This window comes from Schistocerca cancellata, chromosome 6, assembly GCF_023864275.1.
Source record: "Schistocerca cancellata isolate TAMUIC-IGC-003103 chromosome 6, iqSchCanc2.1, whole genome shotgun sequence".
Lineage (NCBI taxonomy): Eukaryota > Metazoa > Arthropoda > Insecta > Orthoptera > Acrididae > Schistocerca > Schistocerca cancellata.
Genome location: NC_064631.1, coordinates 439505359 through 439532860, shown reverse-complemented (window position 1 = coordinate 439532860; position 27502 = coordinate 439505359). Strand labels below are relative to the sequence as shown.

The following is a 27502-nucleotide window of genomic DNA, read 5'->3' as shown; positions in this document are numbered from 1 at the left end:
GTGTGCAGTTGTGTTGTAGATAGATGATACCGGCCACCGAACAACATCCTCTCTCTTGATTCCTATGGTAGAAGACTTTACAGTGGCAACGAGGATACAACAGTGATTTTTTTTAATGGAACGATTCCAAGGCACCATTGTGGCGGGTGTTCTGTTTTCATTTGACTTCTACATCTACTACATCTACATACATACTCCGCAATCCACCATACGGTGCGTGGCGGAGGGTACCTCGTACCACAACTAGCATCTTCTCTCCCTGTTCCACTCCCAAACAGAACGAGGGAAAAATGACTGCCTATATGCCTCTGTACGGGCCCTAATCTCTCTTATCTTATCTTTGTGGTCTCTCCACGAAGTATAAGTTGGCGGCAGTAAAATTGTACAGCAGTCAGCCTCAAATGTTGGTTCTCTAAATTTCCTGAGTAGCGATTCACTAAAAGAAGGCCTCCTTTCCTCTAGAGACTCCCACCCGAGTTCCTGAAGCATTTCCGTAACGCTCGCGTGATGATCAAACCTACCAGTAACAAATCTAGTAGCCCGCCTCAGAATTGCTTCTATGTCCTCCCTCAATCCGATCAGATAGGTATCCCAAACGCTCAAGCAGTACTGAAGAATAGGTCGTATTAGTGTTTTATAAGCGGTCTCCTTTACAGATGAACCACATCTTCCAAAATTCTACGAATGAACCGAAGACGACTATCCGCCTTCCCCACAACCGCCACTACATGCCTGTCCCACTTCATATCGCTCTGCAATGTTACGTCCAAATATTTAATCGGCGTGACTGTGTCAAGCGCTACACTGGTAATGGAGTATTCAAACATTACAGGATTCTTTTTCCTATTCATCTGCATTAATTTACATTTATCTATATTTAAAATTAGCTGCCGCTCTTTACACCAATCACAAATCCTGCCCAAGTCATCTTGTATCCTCCTACAGTCACTCAACGACAACACCTTCCCGCACACCACAGCATCATCAGCAAACAGCCGCACATTGCTATTCACCCTACCCAAAAGATCATTTATGTAGATAGAAAACAACAGCGGACCTACCACACTTCCCTGGGGCACTCCAGATGATACCCTCACCTCCGATGAACACTCACCATCGAGGACTACTCGAGCCACTCACACACTTGGGAACCAATGCCATACGCTCGTACCTTAGTTAGGAGTCTGCAGTGGGGCACCGAGTCAAACGCTTTCCGGAAGTCAAGGAATATGGCATCCGTCTGATACCCTTCATCCATGGTTCGCAAGATATCATGTGAAAAATGGGCGAGTTGCGTTTCGCAGGAGCGATGCTTTCTAAAGCCGTGCTGATGCATGGACAGCAACTTCTCTGCCTCAAGGAAATTCATTTTATTCGAACTGGGAATATGTTCGAGAATCCTACAACAAACCGATGTTAAGAATATTGGTCTGTAATTTCGAGGATCCGTCCTTCTACCCTCCTTATATACAGGCGTCACCTGCGCTTTTTTCCAGTCGCTCGGGACTTTACGTTGGGCAAGAGATTCGCGATAGACCGTGCCTGATAGGCAACACACATCTCACACACAAGCAGCATGTCACTGGAAAACGCTAGCGAGAATTTTGTCTCCAACAAAAGTCGTTTCCCATGGCGCGACCTATTACCCCTAGACGTTTAATACGAAGACTTCGGAACTCCCTGTAATCCGAGATCAGTTGTACGCCAAAGATAGAACCCTGTGGGACTCCCACTGCCATTTCTGCCCACGAATATGATACGGCTCAAACAGCCTAGCGTAACTTTTCGCAGCCCGCTTGTGAACCAGTGGCGGGGTGCTTTGTGGCTGACCTGGGACGGGCTCTCGAGCGGCGCGAGGATGACGACGCTGGTGATGTTGCGGCCGCGCAGCGCGTCGGGCACGGGGAAGGCGGCGCCCGCGACGCTGAGCGGCAGGTAGCGGCTGTAGCCGGCGGCGGCCTGCTGCAGCTGCGCCTCGGCGCCCGCCTCGCCCGCCACCACCACGGCGCGGTCCAGCGTCTCGCGCGCGTCCGCCGGCGCCGACAGGTGGGACTCCACCACGCGCCGGCCCTCTGCCGTGCCGGGCGTGTACCGCACCACCTGCCGAAACAACAGCACCGGCGTCACACTCGTGTTTCCCTCTCTCTCCGTACAGTCGTTCCCTTAACGGAGAATTACTGTTTTGGTTCTTTTTATTATTCTCGAGTCAGAAACATACAAATTTACAGTATATATATATATATATATATATATATATATATATATATATATATATATATATATATATATAGGGTGTTACAAAAAGGTACGGCCAAACTTTCAGGAAGCATTCCTCGCACACAAAGGAAGAAAATATGTTATGTGGACATGTGTCCGGAAACGCTTACTTTCCATGTTAGAGCTCATTTTATTACTTCTCTTCAAATCACATTAATCATGGAATGGAAACAACAGCAACAGAACGTACCAGCGTGACTTCAAACACTTCGTTACAGGAAATGTTCAAAATGTCCTCCGTTAGCGAGGATACATGCATCCACCCTCCGTCGCATGGAATCCCTGATGCGCTGATGCAGCCCTGGAGAATGGTGTATTGTATCACAGCCGTCCACAATACGGGCGCGAAGAGTCTCTACATTTGGTACCGGCGTTGCGTAGACAAGAGCTTTCAAATGCCCCCATAAATGAAAGTCAAGAGGGTTGAGGTCAGCAGAGCGTGGAGGCCATGGAATTGGTCCGCCTCTACCAATCAAAAAAATGGCTCTGACCACTATGGGACTTAACTACTGAGGTCATCAGTCCCCTAGAACTTAGAACTACTTAAACCTAACTAACCTAAGGACATCACACACATCTATGCCCGAGGCAGGATTCGAACCTGCGACCGTAGCGGTCACGCGGTTCCAAACTGACGCGCTTAGAACCGCACGGCCACACCGGCCGGCCTCTACCAATCCGTCGGTCACCGAATCTGTTGTTGAGAAGCGTACGAGCACTCCGACTGAAATGTGCAGGAGCTCCATCGTGCATGAACCACATGTTGTGTCGTACTTGTAAAGGCCCATGTTCTAGCAGCACAGGTAGAGTATCCCGTATGAAATCATGATAACGTGCTCCATTGAGCGTAGGTGGAAGAACATGGGGCCCAATCAAGACATCACCAACAATGCCTGCCCAAACGTTCACAGAAAATCTGTGTTGATGACGTGATTGCACAATTGCGTGCGGATTCTCGTCAGCCCACACATGTTGACTGTGCAAATTGACAATTTGATCACGTTGGAATGAAGCCTCATCCGTAAAAAGAACATTTGCACTGAAATGGGGATTGACACATTGCTGGATGAACCATTCGCAGAAGTGTACCCGTGGAGGCCAATCAGCTGCTGATAGTGCCTGCACACGCTGTACATGGTACGGAAACAACTGGTTCTCCCGTAGCACTCTCCATACAGTGACGTGGTCAGCGTTACCTTGTACAGCAGCAACTTCTCTGACGCTGACATTAGGGTTATCGTCAACTGCATGAAGAATTGCCTCGTCCAGCGCAGGTGTCCTCGTCGTTCTTGGTCTTCCCCAGTCGCGAGTCATAGGCTGGAATGTTCCGTGCTCCCTAAGACGCCGATCAATTGCTTCGAACGTCTTCCTGTCGGGACATCTTCGTTCTGGAAATCTGTCTCGATACAAACGTACCGCGCCACGGCTATTGCCCCGTGCTAATCCATACATCAAATGGGCATCTGCCAACTCCGCATTTGTAAACATTGCACTGACTGCAAAACCACGTCCGTGATGAACATAACCTGTTGATGCTACGTACTGATGTGCTTGATGCTAGTATGTAGAGCAATGAGTCGCATGTCAACACAAGCACCGAAGTCAACATTACCTTCCTTCAATTGGGCCAACTGGCGGTGAATCGAGGAAGTACAGTACATACTGACGAAACTAAAATGAGCTCTAACATGGAAAGTAAGAGTTTCCGGACACATATCCACATAACATCTTTTCTTTATTTGTGTGTGAGGAATGTTTCCGGAAAGTTTGGCCGTACCTTTTTGTAACACCCTGTATATATATATATATATATATATATATATATATATAAATTGTATTTATATTACATGTGTCCAGTACTTTGTAACCTCCAAGGCGCTTGGAGTGGCTTGCAGGAGATCAATCTTCGAGCAGGATGTAGGGCACAAAAGGCACTGGAGCATGTGGCTTGTGGTTTGTTCTTGTCCTCAATCACAGGACGTATCTTCTGTTATGAAGCCCCATCTCTTCAGGTTGTTCTGGATCGTCCAACTCCTGATCGTAGTCTGTTTAAAGATTTCCACACAAGCCAGCTCTCGTTGTGTCCAGGTGGTAGTTCTTCAGCTTCTGGCGTCTGCAGGTAGCGTAATTTACACTGAAGTGCCAAATAACTGGTATAGGCATGCTTATTCAAATACAGAGATATGTAAACAGGCAGAATACGGCGCTGCGGTCGGCAACGCCTATATAAGACAACAAGTGTCTGGTGCAGTTGTCAGATCGGTTACTGCTGCTACAGTCGCAGGTTATCAAGGTTTAAATGAGTCTGAACGTGGTGTTGTAGTCGGCGCACGAGCGATGCGACACAGCATCTTCGAGTTAGCAGTGAAGTGGGCATTTTCCCGCACGACCATTTCACGAGTGCAATTTCAAATTATCCATTAGTTATAGGTGGAGACTTTAATCTAGCATCCATTGACTGGAAAAATTACACGTTTATCACAGGGGGCAGAAGCAAAGATTCTTGTGAAGTTATTCTAGGAGCGCTCTCAACATACAACCTTGAGCAGTTGGTTAGAAGGCCGGCCGCGGTGGTCTAGCGGTTCTGGCGCTGCAGTCCGGAACCGCGGGACTGCTACGGTCGCAGGTTCGAATCCTGCCTCGGGCATGGGTGTGTGTGATGTCCTTAGGTTAGTTAGGTTTAAGTAGTTCTAAGTTCTAGGGGACTTATGACCTAAGATGTTGAGTCCCATAGTGCTCAGAGCCATTTGAACCATTTTTAGTTGGTTAGAAAACCAACACGAGATGGGAACATATTAGATATCTTGGTGACAAACAGACCTGATCTTTCTGAGGAGGTTAATCTAGAGGAAGGTATTAGCGACCATAATGTCGTTGTGGCTTCTATGTCAGTGGAAGTTGCAAAATAATAATAATAATAATAATAATAATAATAATAATAATAATAATGTTCTGCCAGTCGTAAAAGGCGACGAAAAGAACAAACCACTAATAGGGCTAACCCCCCTTTTAGTGTGATTACTTGGTTCAGGACAGAACTAAAGAAGCCTCGGACAAGCGCCGTCATGGTCGGGGACGACGCTTGAACCCTATGCCCGCCCACAATGGTAACGACACTGCTAGCCACATGGAAAATGATTTAAATCCGAATAGAGGTGTTTTGCAGGATATGCTTCCTGCAACCACCCTAGAAGGAAAACAAAGACAGAGGATGAGATGGTCAGATGAAGTAAATCGACACCTCATGTTCTGTTATTACCAAGCAACAAACCTAGGAACCAACACAACTGGATACAGATCACAAGTATACACAACATTTATTACCAGATACCCGGAATTAAAATTTTTAACAGAACAACGACTAGCTGATCAGATCCGTGTAATAATCAAAAATAACAGGATACCCCAGTCAGAATTAGAAAACATCAAACAACAAGTACAACAAATACTGGAACAAAATAATGTGCAATCAGAAGAAGAAGAAAACACAGTAATGGACTCAAACATCCCAGAGCAAACAAACAAAGACCAACACGCATCAATTAAACAATCAGAGGAAAACGAAATCTTAAGACAGCCACCAGAACAAGCACAAATAGAACACGAAGAGACACACGTGTTAGATATAGAAGAGAAATTTCAGCTGACATATATAGAATACAAAGACACAAATACAGACATTAGACCATTCTTGCATAGACCGCCAAATAACCCACAAGTCGAAACAACAATAAAAACTATCAACACAATCATACACAACAAAATAAATGAAAACACAACTATGGAAGAGTTACAACTACTGGTTTATATAGGAGCACTCACTACACTAAATATACACACTAGGCAGAGATCAGAACAAACCAACACACAGAAGAAACGCACAAAACCAGCATGGCAACACAGGTTACAGATCAGAATAGAAAAACTGAGAAAAGACATCGGACAGCTAACACAATTTATAAGAAATGAAATATCAGACAAAAAACGAAAAAGGTTAGGTAAAATCTCACAACAAGAAGCAATAGAGCAATTAGATGAAAAAAAGCAGAAATTGCAAGCATTGGCCAAACGACTTAGAAGATACAAAAAAAGTGAAAATAGAAGGAAACAAAACCAAACATTCAACACAAACCAAAAGAGATGTTACCAAACAATGGATAACACACACATTAAAATAGACAATCCACCAAACATAACAGACATGGAACACTTCTGGAGCAGCATATGGTCAAACCCGGTACAACATAACAGGCATGCACGGTGGATACAAGCAGAAACAGACACATACAAGATGATACCACAAATGCCTGAAGTGATAATTTTGCAACATGAAGTCACCCGAGCAATTAATTCTACACACAATTGGAAAGCCCCTGGAAATGATAAAATAGCAAATTACTGGCTAAAGAAGTTCACCTCAACACATTCACATCTAACTAAGTTATTTAACAGTTACATTGCAGACCCATACACATTCCCTGATACACTTGCACATGGAATAACCTATCTGAAACCTAAAGATCAAGCAGACACAGCAAACCCAGCTAAATATCGCCCCATAACATGCCTACCAACAATATACAAAATATTAACTTCAGTCATCACACAGAAATTAATGACACATACAACACAGAACAAAATTATAAATGAAGAACAAAAAGGCTGCTGCAAAGGAGCACGAGGATGTAAAGAGCAACTGATAATTGATACAGAGGTGACATATCAAGCTAAAACTAAACAAAGGTCCCTACACTACGCATACATTGATTACCAAAAAGCCTTTGATAGTGTACCCCACTCATGGTTACTACAGATTTTGGAAATATACAAAGTAGATCCTAAATTGATACACTTTCTAAACACAGTAATGAAAAACTGGAAAACCACACTTAATATCCAAACAAACTCAGATAGCATCACATCACAGCCAATACAGATTAAGCGTGGAATATACCAAGGAGACTCATTAAGTCCTTTCTGGTTCTGTCTTGCTCTGAACCCACTATCCAACATGCTAAATAATACAAATTATGGATACAATATTACTGGAACATATCCACACAAAATCACACATTTGCTATACATGGATGATCTAAAACTACTGGCAGCAACAAATCAACAACTCAACCAATTACTAAAGATAACAGAAGTATTCAGCAATGATATAAATATGGCTTTTGGAACAGACAAATGTAAGAAAAATAGCATAGTCAAGGGAAAACACACTAAACAAGAAGATTACATATTGGATAACCACAGCGACTGCATAGAAGCGATGGAAAAAACAGATGCCTATAAATACCTAGGATACAGACAAAAAATAGGAATAGATAATACAAATATTAAAGAAGAACTAAAAGAAAAATATAGACAAAGACTAACAAAAATACTGAAAACAGAATTGACAGCAAGAAACAAGACAAAAGCTATAAATACTTATGCTATACCAGTATTGACCTACTCATTTGGAGTAGTGAAATGGAGTGACACAGACCTAGAAGCACTCAATACACTTACACGATCACAATGCCACAAATATAGAATACATCACATACATTCAGCAACAGAAAGATTCACATTAAGCAGAAAGGAAGGTGGAAGGGGATTTATAGATATAAAAAACCTACATTATGGACAGGTAGACAATTTAAGAAAATTCTTTCTAGAACGAGCAGAAACTAGCAAAATACACAAAGCAATCACTCATATAAATACATCAGCTACACCATTGCAATTTCATAACCACTTCTACAACCCTTTAGATCACATAATATCAACAGATACAAAGAAAGTAAATTGGAAAAAGAAAACACTACACGGCAAGCACCCGTATCATCTGACACAGCCACACATCGATCAAGACGCATCCAACACATGGCTAAGGAAAGGCAATATATACAGTGAGACGGAAGGATTCATGATCGCAATACAGGATCAAACAATAAACACCAGATATTACAGCAAGCATATTATTAAAGATCCCAATACCACAACAGATAAATGCAGACTTTGCAAACAACAAATAGAAACAGTAGATCACATCACAAGCGGATGTACAATACTAGCAAATACAGAATACCCCAGAAGACATGACAATGTAGCAAAAATAATACATCAACAACTTGCCATAAAACATAAACTAATAAAACAACACGTTCCCACATACAAGTACACACCACAAAATGTACTGGAGAATGATGAATACAAATTATACTGGAACAGAACGATTATAACAGATAAAACAACACCACATAACAAACCTGACATCATACTCACCAATAAAAAGAAGAAATTAACACAACTAATTGAAATATCCATACCCAACACAACAAATATACAGAAGAAAACAGGGGAAAAAATTGAAAAATACATCCAACTGGCTGAGGAAGTCAAGGACATGTGGCATCAGGATAAAGTCGACATTATCCCAATTATACTATCAACTACAGGAGTCATACCTCACAATATTCACCAGTACATCAATGCAATACAGCTACATCCAAACATATATATACAATTACAAAAATCTGTAATTATTGATACATGTTCAATTACCCGAAAGTTCCTAAATGCAATATAACATATACCATACAGTTACAAGGAAGTCACGCTTGACCGAGGTCCGCGTCACGTTCCATTTTTAACCAGACTTAAGTCTGAGAAAAAAAAGTCAATAATAATAATACCGAAGAAACAGTGTAGAGTTTTCTTGTTTGGGAAAGCAAATAAAAGTGTCATTAATGAATATCTTCATAGTCAGCTCCAAGCATTCACCGCGGGACACAAAGATATTGAGCATCTTTGGTCGGAATTTAAAGGTATTGTCCACCATGTGCTAGAGAAATACGTGCATAGCAAAACTATATGGGAGGGAAAGGATCCTCCTTGGTACAACAAACATATTAGGAAGTTGCTGAGAAAGCAGAGAATTTTGCACAGTCGTTTTGAGCATAGTCACTGCCCCGCTGACAAACAGAAATTATGCGAAATGAAAGCAGCTGTCAGAAGGACAATGAGAGGCTCTTTTAACGAATTTGAAAGCAATATTTTATCTGCAGATTCTAAAAATAACCCCAAAAAATTTTGGTGGTTCGTAAAATCTATGAACGCTACAAATAAATCAATACCTTCTCTTGCTGACCGTACGGATAATGTAACTGACGATCATAAACAGTGGGCCGAAATTCTAAACCTAGCTTTCAAAAACTCTTTTACGATAGAGGACTGCAGCACCATTCCCCCTTTCAATTAGCGAACAAACGAAAGGATGGCTGACATAGTGTTTAGTGTATCTGGGATTGTAAAGCACTTAAGATCCTTAAACGCCAGAAAGGCATCTGGCCCAGACGGTATCCCCGTAAGATTTTATGTTGACTATGCTACGAATATAGCACCATTCTTATCCGTCATCTATCAGAGATCATTGGAACGGCGGAAAGTTCCACTGGACTGGAACAAAGCCCAGGTCATAGCAATCTATAAAAAGGGCACAAAATAGGATGCACATAATTACCAGCCAATTTCACTGACATCGATTTTTTGTAGAATCATGGAACATATTTTGTGTTCAGACATAATGACCTTTCTAGACTCTGAGAAGCATATCTGCAGATACCAGCAAGGTTTTAGGAAACAGCGGTCATGCGAGACACAGCTGGTCCTCTTTGTGCATGATATACAACAGGCTGTAGATACCGGCTCCCAGGTTGATGCCATATTTCTCGACTTTAGAAAGGCGTTCGACTCAGTTCCTCGCTGTCGCTTGCTACAAAAAGTGCGCGCTTACGGTCTATCCAATGAAATACGCGGTGGGATAGAAAGTTTTCTAACAGACAGGGAGCAGTATGTCGTCCTGAACGGGGTAACTTCAACAGAAACAAGAGTAACTTCAGGTGTGCCCCAGGGCAGCGTAATTGGTCCTCTGCTTTTTACGATTTACATAAATGATTTGGTTGATGGTATCGACAGCGACCTTAGACTGTTTGCCGATGAAGCTGTAGTCTACAGGAAAGTAGTATCACACGAAAGTTGTGAACAAATCAATGAGGATTTGCAGAAAATAAATGCGTGGTGTAATGACTGGCAGTTATCTCTCAATATTATTAAGCGTAAACTACTGCGTATAACAAGGCAAAAATCCCCATTAATGTATGAGTACAAAATAAATGATCAGTCTTTGGAAGCGGCAACATCAGTCAAGTATGTGGGCGTGACTATTCGAAATGATCTCAAATGGAATGATCAGATTACACAAGTAACGGGTAAGGCGAACTCTAGATTGGTAGAATCCTGAAGCGATGCATTCCTTCAACAAGGGAAATAGCTTACAACACGTTAGTTCGTCCAGTCTTGGGTATTGTTCGTCTGTGTGGGACCCTTAGCAGTTGGGTCTGATTCAAGAGATTAAGAAGGTCCAAAGAAGAGCGGCAATAACATATGTAGAGCATATATTATTACCAACAACTTTCAAATCGCGTAATGATCACCATTCAAAGATAAGGGAAATAAGAGCTCGTACTGAGGCGTTCAGACACTCGTTTTTCCCTCACGCGATCCGCGAGTGTAACAGAAGGGGGGAAATATGACTTTTGCCCTCCTCCACACACCGCTTGGTGGCTAGCGGAGTATATATGTAGGTGTAGATGTAGAGTGTACCGTGAATATCAGGAATCCGGTAAATCATCAAATCTCCGACATCGCTGCGGCCGGAAAAAGATCCTGTAAGAACGGGACCAGCGATGCCTGAGAGAATCGTTCAACGTGACAGAAGTGCAACCCTTCCGCAAGCTGCTGCAGATTTCAATGCTCGGTCATCAACAAGCCTTGGCGTGCGAACCATTCAAACAAAACATCGTCGATATGGGCTTTCGGAGCCGAAGGCCCACTCCTGTACTCTTGATGACTGCACGACACAAAGCTTTACGCCTCGCGTGGGCCCGTCAACACCGACATTTGACTGTTTATGACTGGAAACATGTTGTCTGGTTGGACGAGTCTCGTTTCAGATTGTATTGAGCGGATGGACGTATACGGGTATGGAGACAACCTCACGAATCCATGGACCCTGCATGTCAGCAGGGGACTGTTCAAGATGGTGGAGGCTCTGTAATGGTGTGGGGCGTGTGTACTTTGAGTAATATAGGGCCCCTGACACGTCTAAATACGATTCTGACAGGTAAGACATACGTAAGCATCCTGTCTGATCACCTGCATCCACTCATGTCCATAGTGCATTTCTACGGACTTGGGCAATTCCAGCAGGACAATGGGACACCCCACACGTCCAGAATTGCTACAGAGTGTCTCCAGGAACACTCTACTGAGTTTTAACACTTGCGATGGCCACAAAACTCCCCAGACATGAACGCTATTGAGCATATATGGGATGACTTGCAACATGCTGTTCAGAAGAGATATCCACCCTCTCGTACTCTTACGGATTTATGGACAGCACTGAGGGATTCATGGCGTCAATTCCGTCCAGCATTACTTCAGACATTAGTCGAGTTCATGCCAGGTCGGGTTGGGGCACTTCTGCGTAATCGTGGGGGTCCTACACGATATTAGCCTGGTGTACCAGTTTCGTTGGCTCTTCAGTGTAAATAACACAACTTGCTTTGCGTAAACTGGATATTTATTTTTTAAGCTATAAATTAAAAATTAGTTCCTCAAAATGGGTTTTCAACCTTTTTTTCAAAGCTATACCTTCGGTACGGTGGAAAGCGCCAAGTTTCCTAATCCGTACTCCCTATAGCCTAAGTCGCACTTAGGATACGAAGTCAGCGACGACGTAATAGATCCATAGAATAATGGAACAAAACATCACAATAACAAATTAAAAACTTTAAACGTTATGTTACTTCCACAGCTACACGTAATGAAATCACACAAAAGAAACAAAATATAAATTCTCAACAAATTAAATTGTTTAAATTGGCATATCGTAAACTGACTTATTTAAACATAGATTTCACAGAAATATCTCTTAATTTTCCTTTTCACGCCTAGCGCGTATGTCACATACCCAAACTTTACATTTTGTACACTGAATCATGTCATCTTCTCAATCTTCCTTTCATAGTTGACGTAACTACTCTGTCCTTAATTTTTTTTCATTCCTTTTAAAGTCTTCAACTATCTGTCTCTTTTTGACAGGCCTGTGCAAAGAGTATGTTCTTTTTATTTGCCTTTTCTTTGGCTTCTGTTTCCTTTGTGTTTGGACTTGATGTTAATTCCATTACTGGCTTTGGTCGTTACGTATTTTTCTTGATTACTGTTGTTATACACGGTATGGAACGTAAAGTGTTCAACTAAGACTTTATTTATTGGCTGTTCATTTCGGCAACATCTGCGATATTGTTTTCGGATCCACATTCTTGAGACATTGTAGAAAGTCCGCATTGATCATTAAATGATTTTGCAACGTTAGGCGGCCTACCAGAGTTTCGCATTGTCGCTTCAGTTTCATGGGCCGATTTTTGGTCTGATTGATCAATAGTATGTACATAATAGCTACAAAGTTCTCATCTTTGGCGAAATTTCGATCACATGGCCACAGACCTGCTGCCTGAAAACTGCTTAGTGCTGTGTCCATGCAAACTGTTCTTAGAATGCATTAGTCAGGAGTTCTGCAATGTCAGTTTATTTTATGACATTCCATGATGTGAAGGTAGCCACGAAGATGCCACTTCACTGTAGCCAGTTTTTACTATTTTAAAGAATGATCTGTCCAATGGTTGTAGACGATGACTCGTTTGAACAGGAAATGACACCATGATAATTTCACAACCATGAGCCAGCTGAATGGGCTCTAAATTTTTGGTGTGTCTACTATGTTCACCCAGTACAAGCAAAATTTGTTTCTGATCATTTTTTCTACTTTTGGGCGTTATATGAAATGTTCAAACTACCGGACAAACCGTTCTGATGTAATCCATACATTTTTCAAGCAGCCAAATGCTGTATTTGGTGGAGCTCCTCTTTTTAGGGCCTGATTCACTTTGCTGCACTTAAATATTAACATCGGAGGCATGAATTCGTCTGCTGCATTCATTGCACGTACGCATGTCATTGTAAGACCTCTTTCTCCACTTATGATTGCGACTATCTGTTGTTTGTTTTTCGAGAAATTGCTGTACACGGTTTGTGAACTATGGATTATGGGATTTCATCCACGTTACGTATTTGGTCATCAGTAAACTTACGTTCATCTGGTATTTCCTCATATTTATCAAAAAACTTATTATCACAATATTTTTTAACCCCCCCCCCCCCTCTCGTGCTATCAATATTGTTTCAGGAACTCGAAAGGACGAAGTGGGATGATTTTTAATATTCCTGTAATACCATTTTTTACCTGCTACGTTTCCTTCTTTATTGAAGCGATGCGCTAGATGACATTTCTCGGGAAGTTGGTAGGCAAGTTTCTTTAATTGAGTAATAATTGCTCTGAAAAAACTAGACTCTTAAATTAACTATATGCTGTGCTAATTCATCTTGTCTTTCTGCTGTCATATCATTAGGTCTTCCAATTTTTGATGTTTTATTTTAACCCTTCAAATGCAGTGCAAGCTTTAGTATATTATATCTTCTACACGTTTCATTAAATCCAATTTCACCATTCTGATTTTTGAGCAGACAAAAGCTTCGTCCATATCCTCCTCCTTCCACTTATTATTCGCTCTCTTCGTCATGTTAATCAGCTGAAACAAATAATTTTTAATTGCTATGGGCCGACCGGGATGGCCGAGTGGTTCTAGGCGCTACAGTCTGGAACCGCGCGACCGCTACGGTCGCAGGTTCGAATCTTGCCTCGGGCATGGATGCGTGTGATGTCCTTAGGTTAGTTAGGTTTAAGTAGTTCTAAGTTACAGGGGACTGATGACCTCAGCAGCTAAGTCCCATAGTGCTCAGAGCCATTTGAACCAATTTTTAATTGCTATGTAATTTCCATCAACGCCTAAGTCGTAATGGTACGATTAACGAATTCCCTACAGTTCCGACTTAGGCAATGAGACCTCTACCGTTTCAAACCAGAACTACAGACATAACCTCAAAGTTTTCTGCAGTTTGATTATGCTTTAATGAATGGCAGAGTACTACGAAAATAGACATGATATAAAACGATTCATTTATCATCACATTATTTCCGGAAATTGCTTACGAATGAATGAGACGGTGTAACAAAAACAGTCAAACTTATTTGTTAGTTGTTTGTCTGTCAGGATAGCCAGCGGTTCACTTACTTGTTTTTGAGTGCTTACACCTCTATTTAGTTCAGTTTTATAAAACCTGATATATTTTATAAACGTGCGATCAGATATTACTGGAATACGACTTAGGATGTGGTACAACTAACCTTACCCTACTTAGAGTTCACGCAAGATAACGTGGCACCAGCGCTGAAACGCATTCTAGTCGTGAGCATTCAGCTATTCCAAAGAGGCGACCGCCCCAGCTGATTGTCACCTGCCGAGCTGCAGACTTCGGTCGCTGCCATTTCTATCTCATTACATCATAGCATGGCAGCACAATCTTTGATCGCTCAGGTAGCTGAGAGCATTGAAATGCTGCTTCCAACATCTGGGGAGACAAACCTACTCGGGAATCATCTGACTCGCGGATTAACAACTAGGGCTGGTGAGTCGGCCAGCCTGGATGTGGTTTTCAGATAGTTTCCCGCATACAACTAAGTACCTGTGCTGTGACACAGATCCACACAACGCAAATATTTCGAAAATATTCTCACCCTTGCACAAGCGATTTACTCTGGGCGCATACAGATGGGGTACATGAAATCCGTCCCAGGGAGAGTGGTGGCGTTAGGAGGGGCATGTGGCCACCAACTGTCACGAACTGTATAGCAATGCCAATCCTGTAGAGATACAAGAAAAGGAGAGGAAGGCAGCAACACAGTCTTCACACACCTTAGTTGCACGGAAGGTTCTTCATAATCTGGCCCAAGAATCTGCCACTGTGGCCGAGGTCACTGCCACACCTTTCTGTGGTGGCACTTGTTCCAGGGGTAAGTCGGTTCAAATCCTGGTGGTGGAAAAAGTTGTCACTGCCAGCATTTGGCTGGTAAGGAAGGTGAGCTAGTAGTGTGAACTTCCTGGTCATCAGACTTTGGGCTAATGTCCTGGTTTAAATACGAAACCTGTCTATAGTGTCTCATGAAGTGAGGGAATGTGACACTGTTAATGGTGATTCATCTGTCAGATGGGGATAAGTTTGGCTATCCCTTTGGCGCTATTCGAAAGGAGTAGGCTATGTGGTGGCACTGGGTTTCACCCTTTCCCTTCTCTCACCCCAATCATCATCATCAGCACACAACAGAAATATTATAGTACACACACACACACATACACACACACACACACACACACACACACACACACACACACACACACACAAACAAACACTCACACACACACATACACACACACTCATAATACATAATGTAGTATTACAAGTATTATACAGAGCATGTTGCAAATAAATGAAAAAAAAATAAAATAAAGTCAGGCACAAATGATATGCAACCTCATCTAATTTTAATTGGAAGAGGCAAACGAGGAAGCAAAAATTGCTTGAGAGGGTTGCAGGGACCACTAGCTACTGCAGTTGCACTATAAAGAGAAGTAGCCTGTTCCCTGCAGTTTCGACCGTGTATGTGTTTGACACATATATTGAGCACACCTCCTTCTCACCCTATGTGGGTCCACCTCTTCCTTCCTGTGTCTGTCCTCCTCATTCTCCCAACTCTGTCTATCTCTGCCTCCTCACTCTCTCTGTCTCTTCATTTCTCTCCCCCCCCTCTCAGTCCATATCCTCTTCCCCCTCGCTCTGTACATCTGTCCTCTACCCAACTCAACCTGTCCCAAGCCATACACATTGGCACATGTAGCTCCTGCAATACAGTAAAGCAGACCGATGCTACACCTGCAACACACCTACCGCACAGGGCACATTACACATCAGGGGACTGACCATCATTTGTTTGCTACTGAAGTACAGGCTGCCATGCAAAGCAGGTTGATAAAGCAGGCTGGTACTACTACAACACAAGCGATTTGCCATGGAGGGCAGCCTGCATGTTGGGGACCGGAAAAACCAATTCTTGCCCCTGACATGTAGGCTGCCCTGTAAAGCAGGTTGATACTGTTCCCACATAACAAGCCTATATGCAGGCCAGCCTATGTGCCAGGGGCTGGAAAAAACAGGTTTTTGCCCGTTTCTCTGCTCATAGAGGAGATAGCAGGCTATGAACCACATCATGCTGACACTCATGAGGCATGCTGTTTCTGTGCCAAATTTAGCTGAACTCGACCCAGTGGTTTGGGAGGAGATCCCAGACATATATACATAACATTCTGCTTTATGTACATAACAGTACTTGTACATATTACAAGTACTTTCCAAGGCTTCACTACTTTGGAAAGAGGCAGAAGAAAGAGAAAATATTTTTATTTTTAAACAATATTGCCCAACAGGATTATAAGGGACTGAAATATAATTTCTACATGAAACATGTTATTTTACATTGCGAATATTTTAACAAGCGATGTCGCCTTCCCTTGCTGGCCACATGCTGGTGGTGAAAATTTCTTCCTCCTCTAGGATTCAAACTAGCTGATTCCATCTAGAGTGCCACCGGTCACCCATACAACAGCGACCTCGTCTATGGAGGTGGGTGCTATCACAGATTAATTATACAACTTACATCTTCTGCTGATGTTTATTTCTGCAACTAGCTGCGATCTTGGATCATCACCAGAGGGTATACTTACACACCAGTGAATTGTGCAACATGAATTATGACGTTCTGTTTAGCTGATCAAGAGTTAATCATCATATTCATAACAGGATTTAAAAGGCAACGAGAATGCGTTGTAAATGTGAACTATCTTAGTATTGCCATAACTGACTGCAGGTTCAAATGGCTCTGAGCACTATGGGACTTAACATCTGAGGTCATCAGTCCCCTAGAACTTAGAACTACTTAAACCTAACTAACCTAAGGACATCACACACATCCATGCCCGAGGCAGGATTCGAAACTGTGACCATAGCAGCAGCGCGGTTCCGGACTGAAGTGCCTAGAACCGCTGGGCCACACCGACTGCAGGTTTAGCGTATAGTTTATAAGCTCCATCCTGCATTTAACTGATGATCCTGCAATGTCGTGCACTTGTCTGTTTTGGCGATCCAGGATCACAGATCGTTGTGGAAACAAAAGAAAAGTTTCAGTTTCGGCCTTGATGGTTATATCTATGAAACAGTTGCGAATCACAAACTGAAATATAAATGCAAATGTCGTACGGCATTGTTGGCTGAGTAATCGCACGGAGGGGGTTCAGCCAGCTGTCGGAAAGGGTGTTCTCCCTCCGCTCGCGCTGATCACTTTCCTTGCTGCTATGCGAGAGTTGTGTAGTAAGCGTACTTGTGGAGTGTAGCTGAGTTTAGTGGATGCTGTGTAGGGCAGTGTTGTGTGATGCTGAAGAGAGAAGGGAGAGGGTGAAACATAGCCTACTCCTCTTGAATAGCACCAAGGGGGCCGCTGAGTTTAACGTCTTCTTCCGCAGACATTAGCAACCTCGGCCATGTGGGCGGGCCACAAATAGAAATAAAAAGTCATTATGGTACTGTGTTACAAGTAATGCATAACTACTCATTATTTTATCAGTAACTGTCGAGACTTTAACTGAATTATATGTACAGTCAAGGTCTACTCTTTCAACTCATCGTTCAGTATTTGTAGTCTCTATCATCATCGACGGTTATTGTCAGATGATCACGTATGTAGCCAAGAAAGAGATTTCAAGTACCCTGAAAAATAGTTTACTTAATAATTCAGTCAAGACGGACATTGTGAAAGAAGTTGAAACAGAAGAGATTATCCAGGCCTTTAAGCTGATGAAAGTAGGAAAAGCTGATAAGCCTGACGAGATCCTACCAGAATTCTTGAAGGAACTAGGAACTTTGGGAGGAAGGTGATTGGCCAAACTCTGCGCAGAATGCCTCTGAACAGTCACAATCCCTAAGGTCTGGAAAGAAGCAGGAGTCATAGCTGTGCTAAAACCCAAAGAATTTCAGAACAATATCAAGCTGTGAACCTCATACAAACTATTTTAGAGAATATTTCTGACTAGGTTAACTGTATACATCGAAGTCAACCTTCCTACGTACCAAGCGAGTGTTACGAGAGCAGGTAGAAATTGTAGCGATCAAGTGCTGTTCCTCACAATCTGCACTGAGAAAAGCTTCTAAAACAAGATGAAAACCGGTCTGATCATAGATCTTACATCAGCTTACCATACAGTATGGATTGAGGGGCTACTGGTAGGCTAATTAGAATCATCAGATGCAGACTATCTTACACCTTAGTCAAAAACTTAACAGACAACAAAACCAAGATTTCCTTTCACAGCTTGAACAGCAAGATCATTGTTCTGAATAACGGCCTGCCACAGGGTTCGGCACTAACACCCATTCTCTTCAAACTATATATTGCCGTCAGGCCAGACACAAAATGACGACTTGGCCATCTAATATCAATGTGAAAATTTTAATGACCTCGACAAAACATTGAATGGAGACCTGGAAGTACTGAAAACCTACTGCCTCAAATGGCACCTACATCCAACCCACTGACCAGCACCATAATGTATCATAACAATAGAGATTCACAGTTAGTCACAAGATTATGCCGCAAAATCCTAGACGACCCAGAACTCCTCTACACCAAAACCTAGCAAAGCTTAATAGCCTTAAATCCAGATCGCCTTTACGGAAAATTGGCAATAACTGCAAGGTTTTGACTCGAAGATAGCTTAAAAAGAACAATGAGCTTCAAGTAGGAATAGCTTGGTGGAGGAACCCCAACAAGCAGATCGATGCATTCAATCTCCCGAGGAAATTGTGGAAACCTTTGAACCGTCTCAGGACTAGTCTTGACAGATATAAACAACTAATAAACAAAAGGGACCTGTCAGACAGTCCTGAATGTGAGTGCTGGGAAATTCAGTCGTTGGACCGTTCACTGGTGGTGAAGTCCATGGCTATGAGGGAGATCTGGAGGACATACACACACACTCCGATTCAGCAACTGAGTGGCTCAAGAATATTTTTGATACTGCATAGTATTATTAGAACATATGTAAAGAATATTGTAACTTAGTATAGAGCAATCAGAATATTTTAATTAATATGTTGTATGATGAATACCTCTGTAAGCCCCGAACGAGTAAATAAAGAAACTCTCTTATGACTTTATACGTGTCTTACTAGGGTCACCTGAATATCGTTTATCTGTGGGAGGCACATATACTCTAAATCTGGAGCTGTGTACAGAAATGTCATATGAGACGATGCACAAACTCATACATACAGAGCATACGTAATTTGTCTTGACCTTAGTGAGAGAATACTCTTCGCATTCACCTGAAGTGTTTGAGACGACTAGCTTGTTGCTGAACACTTAGATTGCCTCAAAATAAGACGCGAAAAATTTGTGGAAGAGTTCTCGTATAAATGTTGCAATCAAATAACTGGTTCTTGTCCCTGTATGTAATGCTATTTCCCACATTCGAACTCAGAACTGTAGATCGACAAAATGTTACCCATGACTGCACTGTTTACTTCTTACCGTTAAGGAAGAGTAAATGCTGAACAGTCAGGAATGAGACAAACTTGCGCTGTTGTTAAACTGCGTACTATGCTCCTCAGATTAAGGAAAGCATGCTAGTAGCATTAACGAGAGGAATATTGTTGTGCAACAGATATCTTGTATTCTACTGGTACTTTCTTTTCGCAGTAACTTGGGACCAAGTATCAAGGTGCTGCTGCTTTCTACATTGAAGAGCCAAAGAAATTGGTACACCTGCCTAATATCGTGTAGGACCCCCATGAGCACGCAGAAGTGACGCAACACGACGTGGTATGGACTCGGCTAATGTCTGAAGTAGTGCTGGAGGGAACTGACACCATAAATCTTGCAGGGCTGTTCATAAATCAGTAAGAGTACGAGGAGGTGGAGGTCTCTTCTGAACATCACGTGGCAAGGCTTTCCGGATATGCTCAATAATGTTCTTGTCTGGGTAGATTGATGGCCACCGGAAGTGTTTAAACTCAGAAGAGTGTTCCTGGAGCCACTCTGTAGCAATTCTGGACTTGTGGGGTGACGAATGGTCCTACTGGAATAACCGAAGTCTGTCGGAAAGCACAACGGACGTGAATGGATACAGGTGATAAGACAGGATGCTTACGTACCTGTAACCTGTCAGAGTCGTATCTAGAGGTATTAGGGGTCCCATATCACTCCAACTGAAGACGTCCCACACCATTACAGAGCCTCCACTAACTTGAACAGTCCCCTGCTGACAAGCAGGGTCCATAGATTCCATCTGCTCTATACAATTTGAAACGAGACTCGTCCGACCAGGCCATATGTTTCCAGTCATCAACAGTCCAATGTTGATGTTAACGGGGCCAGGCGAGGCATAAAGACATATGTTGAGTAGTCATTAAGGTTACGCGAAAGGCCATATCGATTACGTTTTGTTGAATGGTTCGCACACTGTCATTTGTTGATGGCCAAGCATTAAAATCTGCAGCAATTTCCGGAAGGGTTGCACTTCTGTCACGATGAACGGTTCTCTTCAGTCGTCGTTGGTCCCGTTCTTGCAGCATCTTTTTCCGGTCGCAGCGATGTCTGAGGTGTGATGTTTTACCGGACTCCTGATATTCATGGTACATTCGTGACATGGTCGTGCGGAAAAATGACCACTTCATCGCTACCGCGGAGATGCTGTGTCCCATCGCTCGTGCGCAGACTACAACACCGCGTTCAGACTCACTTAAATCTTGATAACCTGCCATTGTAGCAACAGTAACCGATCTAACAACTGCACCAGACACTTGTTGTCTTATATAGGCGTTGCCGACCGCAGCGCCGTATTCTGCCTGTTTACATATCTCTGTATCTGAACATGCAGGCCTGTACTAGCTTTTTTGGAGCTTCAGTGCACAAAGTGCCTCGACCGAGTCACAGACATCAACATTTCAATCACTCTGGTTGGGACGATGTTGTATTGACGAGTCTATCGAGTATTGCTACAGAGTAGAGAGCTACTCCAAGTCGATTTCTCTCTTTTAACTGAACTCACATCTCATTTCCTGCCTCAGAAGATGGGTGACTTCTGCTTCGCTGCTCTCCTTTCCGGAAGGACTGGTTGCGTTCTGCGTTAATTTCGGCGTAAAGCTTGTGAACCCGCCGTGAAGCGTAGGCGGAGAAAGCATAGAAAACTTGCATCCATCCGAGCGCAGTAAGCAGTTCAAGGCTTTATTTCACGCCGCATTGAGAACACATTCCGGCACGGAGTGAAAGTAATTTTTATCGCCTCCATATTATGCGAAATAATCGGGGAACCCCGGAGAGCACTGGCTTTGTATTCGAAAGCAATATTCGAACACCGACCGTGAAATACTGTGTTGCATCGCGTGCCTTGAATTATAGGCAATGAAGCTCCATTCGCCATGGCGAGTGAGGTCTGATGAGTTGGTGTTGTCGAGATTACATTAAGTACTGCAGGGAATGGAAACTGCGAGCAGTAAATCTCAAGTAATGAAAGGCAGTCGACAGCACTGCATTAAGTACAGTATCAGATCGAAAATATCCGGACAACAGTTAATGTACACTACTGGCCATTAAAATTGCTACACCACGAAGATGGCGAGCTACAGACGCGAAATTTAACCGACGGGAAGAAGATGCTGTGATATGCAAATGAGTAGCTTTTCAGACCATTCACACAAGGTTGGCACCGGTGGTGACACCTAAAACGTGCTGACATGAGGAAAGATTCCAACCGATTTCTCATACACAAACAGCAATTGACCGGCGTTGCCTGGTGAAACGTTGTTGTGATGCCTCGTGTAAGGAGGAGAAATGCGTACCATCACGTTTCCGACTTTGATAAAGATCGGATTGTAGCCTATCGCGATTGCGGTTTATCGTATCGCGACATTGCTGCTCGCGTTGGTCGAGATCCAATGACTGTTAGCAGAATATGGAATCTGTGGGTTCAGGAGGGTAATACGGAACGCCGTGCTGGATCCCAACGGCCTCGTGTCACCAGCAGTCGAGATGACAGGCATCTTATCCGCATGGCTGTAACGGATCGTGCAGCCACGCCTCGATCCCTGAGTCAACAGATGGGGACGTTTTCAAGACAATAACCATCTGCACGAACAGTTCGACGACGTTTGCAGCAGCATGGACTATCAGCTCGGAGACCATGGCTGCGGTTACCCTTGATGCTGCACGAATGGCAAAACGTCATTTTTTCGGATGATTTTAGGTTCTGTTTACAGCATCATGATGGTCGCATCCGTGTTTGGCGACATTGCGGTGAACGCACATTGGAAGCGTGTATTCGTCATCGCCATACTGGCGTATCACCCGTCGTGATGGTATGGGATGCCATTGGTTACACGTCTCGGTCACCTCTTGTTCGCATTGATGGCACTTTGAACAGTGAACGTTACATTTCAGATGTGTTACGACCCGTGGCTCTACCCTTCATTGGATCCCTGCGAAAGCCTACATTTCAGCAAGATAATGCACGACCGCATGTTGCAGGTCCTGTACGGGCCTTTGTGGATACAGAAAATGTTCGACTGCTACCCTGGCCAGCACATGCTCCAGATCTCTCACCAATTGAAAACGTCTGGTCAATGGTGGCCGAGCAACTGGCTCGTCACAACACGCCAGTCACTATTCTTGATGAACTGTGGTATCGTGTTGAAGCTGCATGGGCAGCTGTACCTGCACACACCATCCAAGCTCTGTTTGACTCAATGCCCAGGCGTATCAAGGCCGTTATTACGGCCAGAGGTGGTTGTTCTGGGCACTGATTCCTCGGGATCTACGCACCCAAATTGCGTGAAAATGTAATCACATGTCAGTTCCAGTTAATATATTTGTCCAATGAATACCCGTTTATCATCTGTGTTTCTTCTTGGTGTAGTTATTTTAATGGCCAGTAGTGTACGTTAATATGGAATTTCCGCTCCCCGCCTGGCCTTTGTTTATCTCTGTTTGCTTCTTCGCGTTTCCACTTCGCAATCACATCACAAAGATTCGACCTGGGCAGTCTTAGAAGGCTCCCTGATGAATTTGTTACTCAGGTGACATCCAATGACTACTCTATGTTCGAAGTCACCGAGATTTCCTGATCGATCCATGCTGATGTTACTGCTTCTTTCTGACAAGACAGTTTCTCTTTATACTGCGCGGTCTAGGTTGACCAGCCACGGTTCGCGCGGCTCCCCCCGTCGGAGGTTCGAGTCCTCCCTCGGGCATGGATGTGTGTGTTGTCCCCAGTGTAAGTTAAAGCTAGATTAAGTTGTGTGTAAGCCTAGGGACTGATGACCTCAGCAGTTTGGTCCCATAGGAACTTACCACGCCGGCCGCGGTGGCCGTGCGGTTCTAGGCGCTTCAGTCCGGAACCGCGTGACTGCTACGGTCGCAGGTTCGAATCCTGCCTCGGGCATGGATGTGTGTGATGTGCTTAGGTTAGTTCGGTTTAAGTAGTTTTCAGTTCTAGGGGACTGATGACCTAAGATGTTAAGTCCCATAGTGCTCAGAGCCTTTTGAACCATTTTTGAACTTACCACAAATTTTCAAATGCTTCTCTTTATACTGTCAGGCCCGCCTCTCGTGACTCGAGGGGTCTATTCGTATTACATAGCAGTGTCCGGACATTTTGCATCAGCTAATGTATTACAAGGAACAGAATATAATGGTCGTAATTGAGGATAAATTTATTCTCGAAATTTTCATGCGTAGATAAAGCAAGCACGTATCATTCTAGAAATAAATACAGTTTGATATACGAGGTCCGCTAGACAAATTCCAGAACATACGTAATATCACGCAAATGGTGTGTTGGAGTGAAATGCGGTTGACATCCTTGCACACGCTTGCCTTTAATGTGTAATTGTCGGAAGTTTCATTGTTCTGTGTCTGTTAGTTATTGATCAGTGCAGTGTTGAGTAGAACATTTTGTCGCACAGTTTTCGAATTTCGAGCGGCAGAATTAAAGGAGCAACGCGCCTGCATTAAATTTTTCGTAAATCTCAAGAAAACCTTTACAGTGACACACCAAGTAACTCAGGAAGCCTACGGTGATGAGTGCTTTTAAGCCGTACTCGGTGTTGCGAATGGTTCACACGGTTTAAAAATGGCCGGACGGAAGTTAAAGATGACTCTCGTTCGGCACACTCTTCGACGTCTACCGAAGACGCTCATGTCATTCCTTCAACTAAATGGTGCATGGCAGTCGAAGACTGACCGTCCAAGAGACTGCAGAAGAATGTAACATTTCAGTTAGACCGTATAATGAAATCCTGACAAAATCGGAATGCCGCCAAATTTATCCCACGACTCATGAGCAAGACGAGGAAGACCTTTGACTATTGCACAAAAAGGGAAATCACTGTTCCTGCCTCTTCCTCCGTACTCTCTACACGTGGCCTCTGCGAACTTCTTTTATTTCTAAAGTTGAAAACCCGGTTGAAATTTACAACGATAGACGAGATAAAAGAAAATTCGCAGACGGCACTTCGCGTGATCCAGCAAGAGGCGTACCAAGACTGCTTCCGGATGTGGAAACGCCGTTGGGAGCGGTGCATCAATTGTGGAGGAGAGTATTTCGAAGGAGAGTACGAACAACAAGTACAAGGTACGCGCAGAAAAGTTTTGTGGACAAAGTTCCGGAATTTTTTGGACAGACCTCATATCTTCACAAGATTTACTAATTAAAGTAGCGGAACGCGATTCTGCAGCATACTGTTATCATAAGGTTCTCACAACGTGACTATACGAGGAGACTCCAAAAAGTAAGTTGCTCATTATTACGGCATGGCAAGAAACTTCAAACTGATACAGATACCTATCACTATTTTTCAAAATCGTCAGCAGCTCTCTCGGAACGTTCTGCGGAGCATTCAGTCAGCCGACGACAGAAATCAGCTCCTTGGTCATGGCCGCAGACCATGATTGACCGTGATTGAGAATGCTGACACGATACAGTGTATCTAATGATTTTTATATGATTGGCTTAACACTGCCTTTGAAAATTAAAGAAATTCGTAACGTGTAAGATGCTTTTGGAAATAAAAACAGTCTGGTCAAGACATAAGAAAAGTTATTAAAGAAATGCGTGTACCAGAAACCGATTAATAACCTGGAAAATATGTGAATAAATTGCAACATCTCAAGATGGAGTTGCAAGGACCGTAGTGCTTTGTGTAAGAACCAAATACAGAAAATTTTTAGAAGAAGGCACTTTTTGACACATTCGTTTTGGATGTGTATGCAGTCACAGTTTGTTTTTGGTCAGCTGTCTTCTAACTAGTTTGGCGCGACCCCGCACGACTTCCTCTCTTGTGCCAACCTCTTCGTCTCAGAGTACCAGCCCGCGTCCTCGATTAATTGTTGGCTAATCTCTGTCTTCCTCTATGTTTTTTTACCTTTTACAGCCTAGAGCTGTCTCTAGGACCACAGAAGTTATTCCTTGATGTCTTCACACATGTATTATCAACCTGTCCCTCGTTCTTGTAAATGTTTCCCACCTGTTATTCTCCCCGTCGATTTTGCGGAGACCCTCCTCATCTTTTATCACTTCATCTAATTTTCAACATCCTTCTATAACGCCACATCTCAAATGCTTCGATTCTCTTTCACCCCCATTTCCCCACAATCCATGTCTCCCTGTCATACAGCGCTGTGCTCCAATGTACATTCTCAGAAATTTGTTCCTCAAACTAAGGCCTATGTTTGATACTAGCAGTCTTCTCTTGGCTAGGAATGCCCTATTTGCCAGTGCTAGTCAGCTTTTCATGTCCTCCTTGCTCCGTCCATCATGGGTTAGTTTGCTGCTTAGGTAGCAGAATTCCTTAACGTCATCTGCTTCGTGATTACCAGTTACTATGCTAAGTTTCTCGATCTTCTCTTTTCTGTTACTTCTCATTACTTTCGTCTTTCTTCAATTTATTCTGAATCCATATTCTGTTCTCAGTAGACTGTTCATTCCATTCAACAGATGCTATAATTCCTCTTAACTTTCACTGAGGATGGCAATGTCAGCAGCGAATCTTATCATTGATATTCTTTTACCTTGAATTTCAGTCCCACTCTTGAATCGTTCTTTTATTTTCGCCGTTGCTTACATGATATGTAGACTGAACAATAGAGGTGAAAGAACGCATCCCTATCTTACATCCTCTTTAATCCGAGTATTTCGTTAGTGGTTTTCCATTTATTGTCCCCTCTTGATTCTATAATATTGTATATTATCCGTCTTTCTCTATGACTTACTCCTATTTTTCTCAGAATTTCGAAAAACTTGCAATATTTTTTTTACATCGTCTACGCTTATTATAGGCCGACAAATCCTATAGAGTGTCTTCATTTTTCTTCGATCTTGCTTCCATTAGAAACCGCGACGTCAGAACTGCCACCCTGGCGCCTTTATATTTCGTCATCTAACAGATCTTCTATTTTATTTTCCATTCTTCTGTATATTATTCTCGTCTGTAACATTGATGCATGAGTCATTAACTGTCTTATTTAACTGCCCTTGCTATTTCAAGGATTGGGTGGGTGACATGTTTTCTGGAAGTGTCTTAAGTCTCATAGATTCTATACAGTCACAATTACGGCATATAATAATCGGTAAAATAGACTTGGAACAATATCGATCTCCATAGAGAGGTGTCTGCAAGACTTAGATTTAAAGAAAGAGTACTGAGTACTTGTTGGATGAACTGTAAGGTCCCAGATTCTCGGTATACAACAAAAGTAATCTCACTTGCCAAGAAATTGTAATGACTGTAAAAACTACTGTGGCATCAGTCTTCTAACACTGGCTGCAAACTATATTCGAAGACGACCAATAACCGAGTGAGGAATATCACAGAAGCTATTCTTTCTGAAGAATAAAATGTATTTAGATCAGATCGTTCATGCACAGATTACGTGTTTGTAATTAAAAACATTATAGAAAAAAACAGAGAATTTAACATAGAAATACATTTAGCCTTTATCGACCATGAGAAGGTTTTTTACCGTGCGAGCCGCGACAGCCTATTGAAGATTATGTCTGAACCTAACAGAGGCAGTGAAAAGTCTTAATAAAAATACACGCATTATAATAAACAT

At 42.9% G+C, this 27502-nt stretch overlaps 1 protein-coding gene across 1 annotated transcript in view; it reads right to left on the bottom strand.

Annotated features, from left to right (window-relative positions):
- Positions 1-27502, bottom strand: part of LOC126088374 (histone-lysine N-methyltransferase 2D-like) — a 155934-nt gene that overhangs the window by 17428 nt on the left and 111004 nt on the right. The window contains exons 6-7 of the mRNA XM_049906512.1: positions 1999-2100; positions 1831-1959 (exon numbers count right to left, since the gene is read on the bottom strand). Of these exons, the coding sequence (XP_049762469.1) occupies positions 1831-1959; positions 1999-2100 (231 nt within the window). The remainder of the gene's footprint in view (positions 1-1830; positions 1960-1998; positions 2101-27502) is intronic.